At 45.9% G+C, this 14,146-nt stretch overlaps 1 protein-coding gene across 1 annotated transcript in view; it reads left to right on the top strand.

The window, feature by feature from the left end:
- Nucleotides 1–14,146, top strand: part of Slc12a8 (solute carrier family 12 member 8) — a 135,934-nt gene that overhangs the window by 87,177 nt on the left and 34,611 nt on the right. Inside the window, exons 8-9 of the mRNA XM_038345979.1 lie at nt 2,081–2,227; nt 10,696–11,311. Coding sequence (XP_038201907.1) covers nt 2,081–2,227; nt 10,696–11,311 — 763 coding nt within the window. The remainder of the gene's footprint in view (nt 1–2,080; nt 2,228–10,695; nt 11,312–14,146) is intronic.

Here is a 14,146-nt window from a genome sequence, read left to right as displayed (position 1 = left end):
GATAGGCCTGCCCTGTCCTCACGCCTCATAACACTGGGGAGCAGCCACTGTTAGGAGGAGACATGATGAGAGATAGCTCATAGAGGAGATGGGGTTTGTACTGAGCCTTTTTGTTTGTTTGTTTGTTTTTGTTTTCAAGACAGGGCTTCTCTGTAGCTTTGGAGCCTGTCCTGGAACTAACTCTTGTAGACCAGGCTGGGCTCGAACTCACAGAGATCCGCCTGCCTCTGCCTCCCTAGTGCTGGGATTAAAGGCATGCACCACCACCTTAAAAACATATGTGTACCCAAATGAGTTTATGTGCATGCAGATGCCTGTGGAGGCCAAAGGGCATCAGATCCCCTGGTACTGGAGTTACAGGCTGTTATTAGCTGCCTGATGTGAGGTACTGGGGTCTGAATTCAGGTCCTCTGCGAGAGCAGTAAGCACTCTTAACCACTGAGCTGCCTCTCCAGCCCCCTGGTGCTTATTCTCCATGCCCAGTGTTGAAGATTAAGCAGATTAGGGAATGTGATCCCAACACTGTGCTGTGCAGCAGGTGGCGGGGTGGGGGAGACATGAACTGTGCAGGGTCCGTTTATTCACCAATAGGAGTTGTAGTTGGGGCTTTAGGATCCAGGTTCAGTTTGTCACTTTGGCAGGGACTTAGGGCATCACTCAGAAAATGCAAGAGCCCGACTGGACTCCTAGCCAGCCACTAGTTCTCAAAGTGTGGTTTCTAGCCATTGCTTTCAACATTACCTTGGAACCTTCAGGAAATCCATATTCTTAGGCCCCCCCTCAACACCTCCTGAATCTGAAATGCTAAGAACAGGGCCCAGAAACCGGTGGTTTGAGAAGCACGGAGATGAATCCGATGCCTGTCTGATTTGAGAACTAGTATGTAGTCCATATGAGATATGGATTAACCTGAAATGGTGGGCGAAGGGGAGTGGGCTGGGGAAGGGGAACTCTAGCCTCCAGGCTGAGCTGGGGGAAGCTGGACAGTGGGAAGGTACAACAGGGGAGTGGAAAGGGCTAGGCATGGTCTGGCTGGCATAGCATGCCTGTAGTCCCAGAGCCTGGGAGGTGGGGGTGGGGTATTGTGAGTTAAGGACAATTTGGACCTGCAACAAGACTGTCTCAGTGGACAAAACAAACCAACAAACTTAGCAAGCACCAGGGTTAGGCCCTGGAAGCGTTCAGAGGCTCGTCTCTGGCTGTGTGGTCCTGATGACTTGATTTGGAATCCCTGGAACGCATGTGAAAAGCCAGATGAATTGTCACATGTCTGTGATCCCAGGGTTTCTGCAGCCAGATGGAAAGAGGAGGAAAGAGAACCCTCCAGGAGCTTGCAAGTCATCTAACCTAGAGTACGCAGTGCAAAGCCAGGCAAGAGAGACCCTGCCTCAAAGTGGACAGTGAGGACTGAGGCTCCAGGTTGGCTTCTGACCTGCAAGGTGTAGGGGGCACAGAGAACCCTACAAATAAATAGTAAATATTCACAAATTTATTTAAAAACAGTGTTGGTCATTGAATAATTATATTAGTAAGATTTCAGTCACTATCATACAATGCCTGAGATAGTTGATTTATAAAAGTTCGGGTCGGTAAGATGGCTCAGCAGATAAAGAGCCACTTGCAGTCAAACCCAGTGGTTTCATTCCCAGGACCCACGTGGTAGAAGGAGAACACCAATTCTTACAAGTTTTCCTCTATTCTCCACACGCCTGCCATGGGATGCACCCACACATCTCCACACTGAAATAAGTAAACTGTAACAGAAGTCTTATTTTGCTGGTTTGGGGGGTCTTCATGAACCATTGTTTTGGGCCTCTTGTAGGCATGCCAATGGCTACAGTGATGATGACTACAAGTGTGTAGCACGGCAAAACTGTCTTCTCAAAAGCAAAAGAAGGGCCTGAGACCTCAACATCCCCTTGGAGGGCTCAGAACTCCCACCAGGCCCTGCCTTTGACAGTCCCAGTACTGTTCAGTAGGTGCCGTCCTGGGGTGGGGTGAGGGCAGGCCCTAACACAGAGGCCACTGCGGGGCATTCAGGATCAGCCTGTGGTAATGGTGGAACATCTGCCTCACATAGGTGTCCCTGGTTGGCTTCCTCTTCCTGTTGGGCTTGTACATCTCATCCCTGGCTTCCTGTATGGGGGGACTCTATGGAGCCCCCCGGATCCTGCAGTGCATCGCCCAGGAGAAAGTGATTCCCATACTGGCCTCTCTGGGGCAAGGGGTGAGTGACTCATTTTGTTTACAGGAGCTCTCTCTTTCTCTCTCCCTCCCCCAACAGTCCCTCCCTTCCTCTCCCTCTCCCTCCCTCTCATGGCTTTTCTTACTAGAGTTTTTCTCTATGTCTCTGCTCTCTGGGGTGGGACAAAGTGGAGTTCAGAGGCTGTATCTTTCAGCCCTGTCCCTGGGTGGGTTAGCTGGTTACTTAAATAAAGCATCTTATATGTCATAGCCGTCCAGCTTCCAACAGAACCCTCTCCCTCAATAAAACCAAACCCAAGACCCTCCAAGTTTAGCATAAAAGAATCTCTCATTTAGGAGAAGGGCAAGTCCTTGCAGCTCTGCCTTTGCCACAGGCTCACTGTGTCCTGGGTGGTAATGGTGATGATGGTAGTGATGGTGGTGGTTTTGGTAGCAATGATATTAGTGGTGTTGGTGGTAGTGATGGTGGTGGTGTTCTTGGTGGTGATGGTAGTGATGGTGATGATGACAATGGCGGAGGTGACAGCAGCAGCGGCTATTTGATGAGGCTCCATACTCTGGGCTCTGGGATCTCTGTGAGCTATCATGGACCAAACTGTAACTGATCCTGAATAATTTGATTGAGTGATGGCTGGGATGGACAAAAGAGACTTTCCTAGAAACCAATAGAAATAGACTCTGGGAATCTCACTTCTCTGTATTGTGGCTTATAAGGTATACTTTTTGTTCGTTTGTTTGTCTGTTTTTTGTTTTCTGAGACAGGGTTTCTCTGTGTAGCTCTGACTGTCCTGGAACTAGCTCTGTAGACCAGGCAGGGCTCAAACTTAGAGATCTGCCTGCCTGTGCCTCCCGAGTGCTGGGATTAAAGGCGCGCGCCACCACCGTTTGGCCTATACTTTGTTTTTCTATTCTTAGTCCCTTCTAATTTCAGCCTCAACCATTGTAATTTCTCCCCTCCACCCCAATTGGACTTTTGAGAAAAGGTCTCACTGTATAGCCCAAGATCACCCAAATTTGCTAGAATTCTCTGGCTGCCTGTTTTTGTTTATTTGTGTATTTGTGTGTATGTGTGAGGGGGGGGTGGGGAGAGCATGTGCTAGAGCGCACACATGTGGGTGTGGCTAGGAGGACAGCTCTTTGCAGTCAGTGGTCACGTCCTTTCACCTGGGGATCAACTCAGATCAGCAGGCTTAGCATCAAGTGTCTTTACCCACTGAGCCACCTCAGGAAGCCCTGTTTGTTTCTTGGAAGAAGCTTGCTTGAAGCTTACAATCCTCCTGCCTCCACTACTTGAGGACTGAGCCTGCAGGCACTCATTAACCACAGCTCCCTCTGTTTCTTATCCCCAGTGGACATGGGCCGGGAGGAGCAGTTGTTACTTCAAGATCAGACACTGATATATCAGACACCTTTATTCTACTTCATTAATATACTTTTATGTGTCTGGGTGTTTTGTGTGCTACTACATGCTACTTGCATGCCTAGTGCCCACAGAAGCCAGAAGAGGGCATCTAATTCCCTAACTAGATTTGTAGGAGGTCATGAGCTGCCAAGTGGGTGCAGGGAATTGAACCTGGATCCCCCAAAAGAGGAGTCAATTCTCTCAGTGGTGGAGCCATTATCCCAGCCCTTCATTTATTATTTTTTTTAATGAGGTATCGTGAACACAGAGTTTAAAACTGGAAATGATATAAACGGTGTCCATTGGGAATTTCTCCTCCTCTGTGAACCTTTCTGCCTACTGTCCTAACCGTAGCCTTGTTCTTCAGACACTGTTTCCCTGGGTTTTCATGGTTGTTGTTGTTTGTGTGTGTGTGTGTTTCTGTTTGTTTCTTTGTTTCTTTTGTGGTTGTGGGAACTGAATACACCCTTGTCTGTGTGTGTGTTTGTGTATGTAGTATATATCGTACATGATCAACCTCATGTGTTTTCTGTAACCACTCAATCACTCTATACTCATCTATCTATCTATCTATCTATCTATCTATCTATCTATCTATCTATCTATCTATCTATCTATCTATCTATCTATCTATCTATCTATCTACCTACCTACCTACCTACCTATTGAGACAGGGTTTCTTTGTATAACAGCCCTGGCTGTCCAGGAATTCTTTGTAGATCAGGCTGACCTCGAGCTCACAGAGATCCACCTGCCTCTGCCTACCGAATGCTGGGATTAAAGGCATGTGCCACCATGCTGAGCTATATTTTTATTTTAAAAATTATTATAAAAATACATATATATGTGTGTTGTGTCTGCATGTATGTATGTGTGCCACTTGCCTGCAGTATCCATGATGATCACAAGAGGGCATCAGATCACCTGGAACTGGAGTAACAAATGATTGTGAGCTGTCAAATGGGCACAGGTCATCTGGGAGGGATCAAGTGCTCCTAACTACTGAGCCATCTCTCTAGCCACACCACTTTATTTTTTGAAGCACGGTCTCTCACTGATACAGCTATGGTAGCTGACCAGTGAACTCTAGGGATCCCATTTCGGTGCCACCAGCAGTCTGTGTTGGGTGACAGGTGAAAGCCCGCATGCCCAGCTTACATGGGCACTGGGGATCTGAATTCAGGTCCTCATGGTCACGTGGCAGGCATAACCAACCAAGCCATCTCCTCAGGCTCCCCATTTGTTTTTCAAACAAATGCTTCTAATTCCACACAATAGACAGCTCTCTCAGTATATTGCTTATTTTATAATTGCATTTTAAAAATTTCATGTAGTTTATAAATCCATTATTTATATTAATGTAAAGAGGATTTTCTCATTCTTTTTCCTCTATGTTGATGTGACTTAGTCTTTTTAGTCAGTTCCCTATTGACTGATATTACATGAGTGCCTTCCAGTCAACAGTGCTGTAGTGGGTAATTCTCTCTTCCTACTGCTATAGCTGTATGTGTATAACTTACATCTGTATTGGAAAAATGCTTTGAGTAAATTTATGTGTGTGTGTGATGATTTTTTTTATTTCTTTACTCTTTGGAAATTTCATACATGTGTGCAATGTATTTTTCTCATAGCCACCTCTAACCCTCTCTCCCTCCCCTCCCGAGAAGTCTCCCGTTTCACGTCCTTTGCTCTTAGTTGTAACCCACTGAGTCCTGGGAGTGCTGCCTGCCTGAATGTTGACTGGTCTTATTGACGTCATTTTGTGCACAACTATGGCGAGTGCCACAGCCATGTCATGTCCAGATGACGTACACAGCCCTCTTCCCCATCCTCTCCACCTCCTTCTCCAAGGTGTTCCCGTAGCTTGGTGATGGTTGTGTAGATGTCCTGTTGAGGGCTGAGCACTCAATAGTCACATGTGTTTATGTGTCTCCGCGTTAACTGCTGCCCACTACAGAGAGAAGCTTCTCTGACTGAGATTAAGAGCAGCACCAATACCTAAAAATAAACATTTAGAAGGCAGTTTGACAACATGTCTGTTTATCAAAAAAAAAAAAAAAAAAACAGCAGTAGGTTTTCCCCTTAGGGCCTATGACCTCCCCAGCCGTGGGCTTTTGAGTTCCTTAAAGTGCCAGACTTGAATTCTTCTATGTGGAGCAGTCCTCAAATCCAATCAGAAAGCGGTTGGTAACCTTCATAGCAGCCATGCCGCTATGACTCCAATGCATATATCCTTGTATGGTCACATCAGGGTTCACTGCTAGGCAGTACCATCGGTAAGTTTTCTCTCCCAGAAGCCTGCAGAGCATCTTTTGGCACTATGCTAGTGGGGAGGAAGTTCTGAGATTAGCTCCAACTTTATTCTCTATGTCCTGAAACCCAGATGCGGTGACTTCAGCAACAGGCCTGACTGACTCTATTGGTTACTTTTCTGGTCCTGTAGTAAAATACCATGACCGAAAGAAACTTATGGTCGAAGGGATTTATTTTTGTTTACATTTTTTGTTCACTAACCTATGACTTCTGGGGAATTATTATCCACCTGGGCAGCAATGGACATGGGTTACTTGTGTTCAAACTCCTTATTGAAAAAAAAAACTATATACTTAAATTAGCTTACAAAGTAGCAGGCAGGTCTCCACAATGTGTTCCCATATATCCTCAGTGCTGGTTAGCCTTACCTCCTCCCCTCCCCTGTCCTTTAACCTCCTTTCCCATCCTTTACTTTCAAATCACATGCTCTACTATCCTCTTACCCTTAAAGCTTCTTGGCTTCCACTTCTCAAAGGGCCTTTCTAGCTTCCGGGCTTATATAGACGCTCCAAATCACACACCCTCAGCAGCATTTGCTGTTGGCTTTCTTAATTTCTGACTTGGGTAAGGTAGAATCTCAAAGATAGTATTAATTACATTTTTCTTATGGCTAATATGGGCACACACTACACACACATTAAGAAAGAAAGAAAGAAAGAAAGAAAGAAAGAAAGAAAGAAAGAAAGAAAGAAAGAAAGGAAGGAAGAAAGTGAACTCATCACATGGAAACTGGTGATTAGACCAGATCCTGATGGTCAAATCTCTGTAAAGGCCCTCACAGATATCAGAAGTATGCTTTACTGAAGCCCTGGGTGCCTCTCAATCCAATCAAACTGACATCAAGAGTAGCCGTTGAGAGAGGATTCTGCTCCAGCTGTCGGATGTAAAATGTTGATGAGGCCATAGGAACATTCCTACCTGGATCCCAGGCCCCTTCCTCCACACTGTCTAAGAAGCTACCCTATAACATTTCCTGCCCAGATGCCTCCCCGCCCCCACCTCCACCATCTGCAAAGGCTTCCCTCTCACCATCTAGATAGAGTAGAGGCATGGAGTGAGGGTCCACATACAAACCTGAGTCCTCCTCCCCGAGTGTGGGGAGGCTCTGTGTGTGCATCCATTAATGAGGAAGACTTGCTGGGTGGTGGTGGCTCAGGCCTTTAAACCCAGCGCTTGGGAAGCAGAGGCAGGTGGATCTCTGAGTGCAAGGCCAGCCTGGTCTACAGAGTTCCAGGACAGCAAAGGCTACACAGAGAGACCCTGTCTCAAAAATAATCCCAAAAAACAGAAAACAGAAAAAGCCTAAAACCTGGCCTTTCTCATTATCTTGTAGATATGTCTGCCAAGGAAGCAGAATGAACATATCTGTTCATATTTGTGTTGTTAGCTTGGTCTATATTTGTAAATATTTAGACATAGTGCGTATGAACCTTATTTGCACTATTGCCTTAAGTGACAGTGTTAGTCTGAGTATTGTCTATGGCTCATTGTTTTGTTGTTGTTTGTTTTTGAAGACAGGGTTCCTCTGTGTAGCCCTGGCTGTCCTGGAACTCACTCTGTAGACCAGGCTGGCTTCAAATTGACAGAGATCCACCTGCCTCTGCCTCTCAAGTGCTAGGATTAAGGGGTGCACCACTACCGCCCAGCTTCTATGGCTCATTGTTAAGTGAAATGTTTTGCCAGTATACAGCAGAAATTGGCCTTTCAGGATATCAAGATTTGTGTTCCCTTTATTGTGAATGGAGCTGACTATCTCTCCCTGTTTTGTTTGTGTTTTTTCTGCCATTATTTTCTATTTCTAGAAGCTCTTTGTTAGTAAGGTTAACTCTGTGGCCTATATTACAGACATTTCTCCCTGTTTGCCATGTGTCTCTTAACGTTAAAGTTTCCCTCAGCTCCTAAAAACTTCTTCATATAGGGTTAGATTATATTTGTTTATTTCCTTTCCTATTTTTTTTTTTAAAAAAATTTCGAGACAAGATTTCTCTGTAGCTTTGGAGCCTGTCCTGGAACTAGCTCTTGTAGACCAGGCTGGCCTCGAATTTACAGAGATCCACCTGCCTCTGCCTCCCGAGTGCTGGGATTAAAGGCTTGCGCTACCACCGCCGGGCTTGTTTCCTTTTCTTAATAGCAGAAATGTAAACACAGTTTTGAGTTATACTGAACAGAATAGAAAATGTCATAAAATCAATGTAAACAATTTTAAGAATAACCTTGAGGTAAGTGGCCTCCACCCATGAACCCTGCTAGTCTGATTCTCCCACCCTGCCTCCCTCCCCAGTGAGGCCCTCCCCTCTGGCTCCACATCCCCTCCCTCCCTCTCTTCCTCCTTTCCTCCCTCCTTTCCTCCCTCCCTCCCTTCCTTCCTCCCTCCCTCTCTCCTTCCCTCCCCCCCATGAGGCCCTCCCCTCTGGCTCCACACCCCCTCCCTCCCTCCCTCCCTCCTTCCCCCCATGAGGCCCTCCCCTCTGGCTCCACACCCCCTGCCTGCCTTCTGTGATGAGCGCTTCCATGCAGTCTTTATGGCTTTCCTTAGGGGTCTGCAGGCTTTCTCAAGTGTCAGACAGCACATTTCAGGTCCTGAGCCTTGGCCACCAGTGCGGCGCTCTGCTGTTGAAGCTCATGAATTGCCACAGAGAACACCCAACCCTTGACCAAGAACACAAATCTAAATTTCATGTAATTCATGTAATAAAACCTTATTCTTCTTTGACTTCTTAAAAGATGCAAAGCCGCTTGTGGCTCATGGCATAAACAGACTCTGGGATTTGGCTCAGGGACCTCAGCTTGCAACTCTGCTCCCTCCAAGAGCATCTCTGAACAGTTTGCCTGCTTCTGAAGATTAAGTATTCCTTCTCTATACTGTCCGGGGCCAGGAGCTTTTCAGTCTTGGGGCTTTGGGGTAGTCTATATTTATAATACAATACCTTTGAGGCCAGGTCTAAATATTCAGTTTATGTATGTTTCATATATACCTAGCCACATAGCCTGAAGGTGATTATACACAGCATGTTTAGAAATTGTAGGCATGAGACAAAGTTTCATGGTGTGGGGTTTCCCAATTTAGTTTCCACACAAATCAAATACAGGCTTTATAGAACTCCAGCATTTCTGATACAGAGTTTTTGTACTGAGGATATCAAGTCTGTAAATGGAATTGTGCATGTGCGAGAGTGAGACTGTGAGTGTGTGAGAGTGTGTATGTGAGTGTGTGTGAGTGTGTGTGTGAATGTGTGTGTAAGTGTATGTTTGAGAGTATGTATGTGAGTGTGTGTGGGTGTGTATGTGAGTGTGTGAGAGAGTGTGTGTGTATGTGTGAGTGTGTATGTGTGTATGAGTGTGTGTGAGTATGTTGTGTGAGTGTGTGTGAGTGTGCGTCCTTCTACACTCTACTTCCCCATCATTATGTTTCTGAGCATCATCCTCCTCTTTGCTGTGTCTTATTATTAGGGGGAGTTATGGATGATCCTTGTTCTAAATGAAAATTTAGATTAACCCTAAACTGTGTTCCTAGTACCGGGTTCTTTTTCCCAGACAGCATTTCTCTGTGTAGCCTTGGCGGTACTTGAACTCAGAGATCCTCCTGTCTCTGCCTCCTGCATACTGGACTTAAAGGCGTGTACCACCACCTCTGTCTTCTATGATTGAAATTTCTTAACCACACAATGTGTCTGTATCCATATACTGAGTAACGCCTGACCTTTTCCAGGGTATTTGTACTAGTTGATGCTGCTGTAGAGATGGATGAGGCATTTGAATCCTCTGTATCTTTACGTGTTTGCCATTTTCGTGGATATTTGGAAAATAGACACCTTTATCTGCTGAGCCATCTCACCTGCCCTGTCTGTCTTTTTCCAATTATGCTGTAAGGCTTCACAATCTGTTTTCCATTTGGGGGAGGTTTCTCAGGTCAGCATGGGTTTCAATTCGCCCTTAAATGCCACTGTTGGTTTCAGAGGCGTACTGGGAGTGCTTTAGGCTGGAAGTTCAGCTGGGAACTGTCCACATAAAGCTGATGTTTAAAGCCATGACCTGGGGTAAGAGTCTAGTGGGTGAGTTTAGGTGGAGAAAAGAAGTGGTCAGGAGGACAGGCACGGGACAACTTTAGATCCAGTCTCTGAGGCTTGGGGGCTGGGTTAGGAAGACTGAGAGGGAAAGCTGGTGAGGGGGAGGCAAATGGAGAGAAGCCAGGTGCAGAGTCATCCACAGAGGAGAAAGGCAGCTGGGTCGAATGAAGTTCACCAGGTGACGAACAGGGGACCCAGAGGTGAATGCACCTTTGGTTCCAGAACCGTGAGTGGCTGTGGTGGTGTCAAGGAAAGGCAGGTAAAACATCTTCCCACATCTGTTCCCTCCTCCACGAATGCCAGGCATGTGTAGCTGTGTGTGCATGAGCAACTTGTCAGTGAGCTGTCCCACCACCTGGATGAGCAGAGATGAGTGGTTTGTAATCACATGGGGGCCTCCTATTTGGGGGAGTTGAAACACCAAGATTTCCAAAGCTGTACGGTAGTGAGCCATGTTAGTAGTGTTGTGGTCCATGCCTTTGGTATTTAGGAGCTCCCATGTGACTGTGCTGGGTTTGTGTTACCACGTGTTAGCTCAGGTTTCATATCAACCCCGTGAGTTGGAGGTTATTTCAAACATCATGTGGAGAGAAGTTCCTGAGACATTATGTTTGATTTTTTAAATTATTTTTATCATTTAATTATCAAATTTCTGAAATTTTCTATCTGAAATTTCATAATTCTGTATTTTTGTTGTTGTTCTCATAGAAAGGGCCAAATAAAACACCTGTTGCGGCCATCTTCCTGACCAGCGTGGTGACCATGGCCTTTGTCCTAGTGGGCCAGGTGAATGTTCTGGCGCCCGTTGTGACCATCAACTTCATGCTGACCTACATCGCCGTGGACTACTCTTACTTCGCCCTCTCCATGGCTCCCTGCAGCCTCCCCGAGTCTCCGGAGCCGGCGCCCAGAGAAGGTTCAGAGGCTCCGCGCTGCTCTGAGCACCTGCTTCGGGACAAGGCTCCCAGCTACGGCTCTGATACCCCTGCTGGAAGCCTCTCTGAGGGCACTCTGCTGGAGTTCAGCAGGGACATGGACCAGCTCCTCCAGCCCAGAGGGAGACTCGAGACGAGTCAGCTTGGGTCAAGACAGGGGAACCAGATCCCAAAGAGGAAGTACAAGAAGGGCGCCAAGCGAACCCTACAAGATAGCTTCCTCTTGGACCCTGGGTCACCTCCGTCTTTTCCTACAGAAGACTCTGAGGGGTTGTCCGCTGCCTCCTGGGAGGCGCCAGAGTCCTGTCTGAACCAGCGGACATCTAGGAGTGTATCACATGACCAACTTGTCCCAGATCTGTGCGCCCAGCCTAGAGTGAATGGAGACGGTAAGTGCATTGGATTTATGCTGGGGCCTTCTATTTTGGGGTGACCACCAGTTGCTTCACCTACCTAGTTATTACACCCCAGTTTTCATAACTTTTGATAATTTTAATATTTATTTATTTCAAAGTGTTAGAATTTAGGTGTTGGTTAAATTACTTTTAATTCTACCCTGTTATATATACACTGGCTAATTTTAGACAGACATTCCTGTCTATTGTGTATAAGAGCTGGGAGCCAGAGCTAGAAATTGAATATCATTTTCCTGTTAGTCAAAATTCAGTTTAAACTTAACCATCATGAACCAGATTAAGTTATTCTTTGTCAAGGACTTAATGCTAAGGACTCACCAAATTTTGTTCGCAGAAGAGGGATCTCCCAACCCAGGCACCACGGGATGAAGGAATGGTAGCTGAAGGATTGTAGCGTTTCTTAAACCCCGCAAACACAACATCACAAAAAAAAGTTATTATAGAACGTGAGAAATCCTGGGAGAAAGAGAAAACATCATTTTTGAGAACGTGCCATATTCTAGCTGCTTTATTATATCTTGCTATAATTTGGATCCGGAACGTCACCCAAGGGTCCGAGTTAAATGCATGCCCCAGGATGGTGCAATTGGGTGGTAGAAGAACTTTAAGAGGGGGGGGGGGCTAATGACAGGACTTCAGGTCATTGGAGGTAAGCTCTTCAAGGAGACTTGGGGACACTGGTGCTCTCTCTGCTCTCCATTGCTCTATGGCCCATGATATAAGCAGTTTTATTCTATCACACGGTCCCACCATGGTGTGATACCCTACTAGCAGGCCCAAAGCAGCAGGGCCAACTAGTCACAGATGGACACCTCCAATACTGTGAGCCAAAATAAATATTTTTCCTTAAAAGTTGTTGAATTAGCTAACTTTTTATCATTATTGCAACATGCCTGAGAGAACAACTTAAGGGGGAAAAGAACTTATGTGGGTATCATTTCAGAGATTTCTGTGCGTACTTAGGGGGCGCTGTAACATTTGAGCCTGTGGCAAGGTTGAGGCATTACAGTAGGAAGACACAGCGGAGAAAACTGCTTACCTCCCAGCATCAGGAAACAGAGGAGCACAGAGAAGAGCTGCCAGGGACCACACATAACCTAGTTCCATACTGTCTCCAATCAGGCCCATTTCCTAAGAGCTCATTCAGTACAGACTCATCAATAAATCCATCGATCCAGTCACAGCCTCCCCGGCCCAACCCTGTAGCTCTCCCAGGCTGGGGCCAAGCCTTCAGCACATAAGACTTTCAGGAGGACACTTCTTATTGGACCATAATTGATTTAGTAAACCATCCCAGGTGTTTGTTACAACGGCAGAAGCTGCCTCATGCACGTCCAGTACTTCATGTAGTATCATAGATACCAGTATCTCCCAGTTTACAAATGAGGACTTCCGGTGACTCCTTGCGTGACTTGCTAGCACGCGGTCTCCAGGCGCCTGCGTGCATTTGATGTCTAGGTACTTTGTGCTAAACCCTCTCTGTGCAGATGGGCTTGGGCAGGGGACGAGACAGAGGTCGTAGGAGACGTCTGAAGAAGAACACTTTGTGTTTTCTCACAACTAGCTTTTCCTTCTCCTAACTTGGTGGGGCTCTTTCAGTGGTAGGAATGTTATTGAAATAGAAACCATAATTTATTTTTATCAAAATCACAAGTGTACAGTTTAATAAGCCAAATAGCATTAAAAGTCAGACACAGTGGTTTCCACCCCGCCATACTGTCTCCCTCTACCCTTCACAACCCCTATCCCATCCCCAAACCAAAGAACTTAAGACTCAGTCCAAAAGTTTCTTCTTCTGTTAGCCTTTCTGTGATTAAATGAAATATTTGTATTGATCCCCCTTTTAGTTTTAGTTAGTTGGTTAGTGAGTTTGTTTGTTTGGTTTTGGTTTTTCAAGACAGTATTTTTCTGTGTAACAACTCTGGCTGTCCTGGAACTTGCTCTGTAGACCAGGATGGCCTTGAACTCACAGAGATCCACCTGCCTCTGCCTCCCAAATTCTGCCAAAGCGTGTGCCATTACAGCCCTTAGTTTTAGTTTTATGAGGCAGAGTCTCACTGTGTAGCCCTGGCTAGCCTAGAACTTGTAGACCAGGCTAGCCTCACACTCACAGACATCCCCTGCCTCTGCTCCCTGAGTGCTTGGGATTAAAATTGTACGTCGCCATGCCTGGCAGATTACAGGCCATGCCTTTACCACATATCAGAGCTAGGGAACAAGAAATGTCTCAGCTACAATAATAATAATAATAATAATAATAATAGAGGGAAATTTCTGTTCACTCTGTTTATTTCACTTGCTGTTGCTGCCTGCCCATCATTGAATGTCCGTTCTGTGTCTGAAGAATTTCCAACATATGAATCTTGGGAGTAGGCAGACAAAGCCATCACACTCAGAGCCACAGATGTCAAACACTCAGTTTTATGGCATCGGCTGCAGCTAGAGTTTAGGCATGAGACCAAGGACATGCCAATCAGACAAACCCTCCTTAGACTGGGAACTGGAAGTCTAAGGAAATGAGGACACCAGAGAGCTCTCTGGAAGTTTGTCGGAAGGTGCAGACAGTGCAGCAGTTGTATCCCCAGATGCTGCTGCTACAAACCGTTTTTGAGCGTCAGTCAGCCTGGCTCCAGAGTCCTGACCTCATTCTCAGCTTTTCCAGCTGTTTTCAGAGGTTTGTTTCTAAAAACTTAGTTAAAATGCACTCAATAGATGATTACTATTTGAGCCATTTTTAGTGTACAGATTAGCGTTATTAAATATATCTGTGATTAAGATAAATAGCGATTGCCATTGTCATTTCCTTCT

Source organism: Arvicola amphibius, chromosome 10, assembly GCF_903992535.2.
Source record: "Arvicola amphibius chromosome 10, mArvAmp1.2, whole genome shotgun sequence".
NCBI classification, from domain to species: Eukaryota; Metazoa; Chordata; class Mammalia; order Rodentia; family Cricetidae; genus Arvicola; species Arvicola amphibius.
This window is presented reverse-complemented; position numbering and strand designations above follow the sequence as displayed.